This window comes from Penaeus monodon, chromosome 15 (genome assembly GCF_015228065.2).
Source record: "Penaeus monodon isolate SGIC_2016 chromosome 15, NSTDA_Pmon_1, whole genome shotgun sequence".
Lineage (NCBI taxonomy): Eukaryota > Metazoa > Arthropoda > Malacostraca > Decapoda > Penaeidae > Penaeus > Penaeus monodon.
In genome coordinates, this window is record NC_051400.1 from 49,814,800 (window position 1) to 49,815,290 (window position 491).

General features: G+C 50.1%; 1 protein-coding gene across 1 annotated transcript in view; it reads left to right on the plus strand.

Moving 5' to 3' along the window:
* LOC119582390 (adenylate cyclase type 2-like) overlaps nt 1-491 on the plus strand; it is a gene marked incomplete in the record, with an annotated part of 138,831 nt that overhangs the window by 129,322 nt on the left and 9,018 nt on the right. The window contains 1 exon segment of the mRNA XM_037930603.1: nt 199-322. Coding sequence (XP_037786531.1) covers nt 199-322 — 124 coding nt within the window.

Genomic DNA, 491 nt, shown 5'->3' on the forward strand with positions numbered 1-491 from the left:
CATGTATTAAAAAATAAAGAGGGAATAAGTGGCGACAAAAAGGATGGAAAGGGAATGGGGAGAGACGATATTAAATATTGGAAGAAAGTGAGTGAAGAAGTGTTAGAAAAAAAGCGAAGGGAAAGAGAAATATAATAGAGAACGAAAGTGGAACACGTCCCATTCCCGAGGCGCTCACAGTGGATCTAACCCCGGCAGATGGAGTACATAATGCGGCTCGACTTCCAATGGAAACAGCAGCTGGAGGCGGAGCAGAAGGAGGCGCAGACCACGCACTTCGCCAACAAACTCCTTCTTCAGAACATCCTTCCTCTCCACGTCGGTAAGTAGCCGCGGGTCAACGGGTAAAGAGCTTGTGTCAATAGGCCCCTTTCTTACAGGTCTTTTTTGGGACGTGTTCGCCGGGCGGAAGGAATCAAGGTGGATTTTGCGATGCCGGCTTCCCCGAGCCGGCTTGCTCTGCCGAGGCGGCTTTGCGATGCCAGATTCAT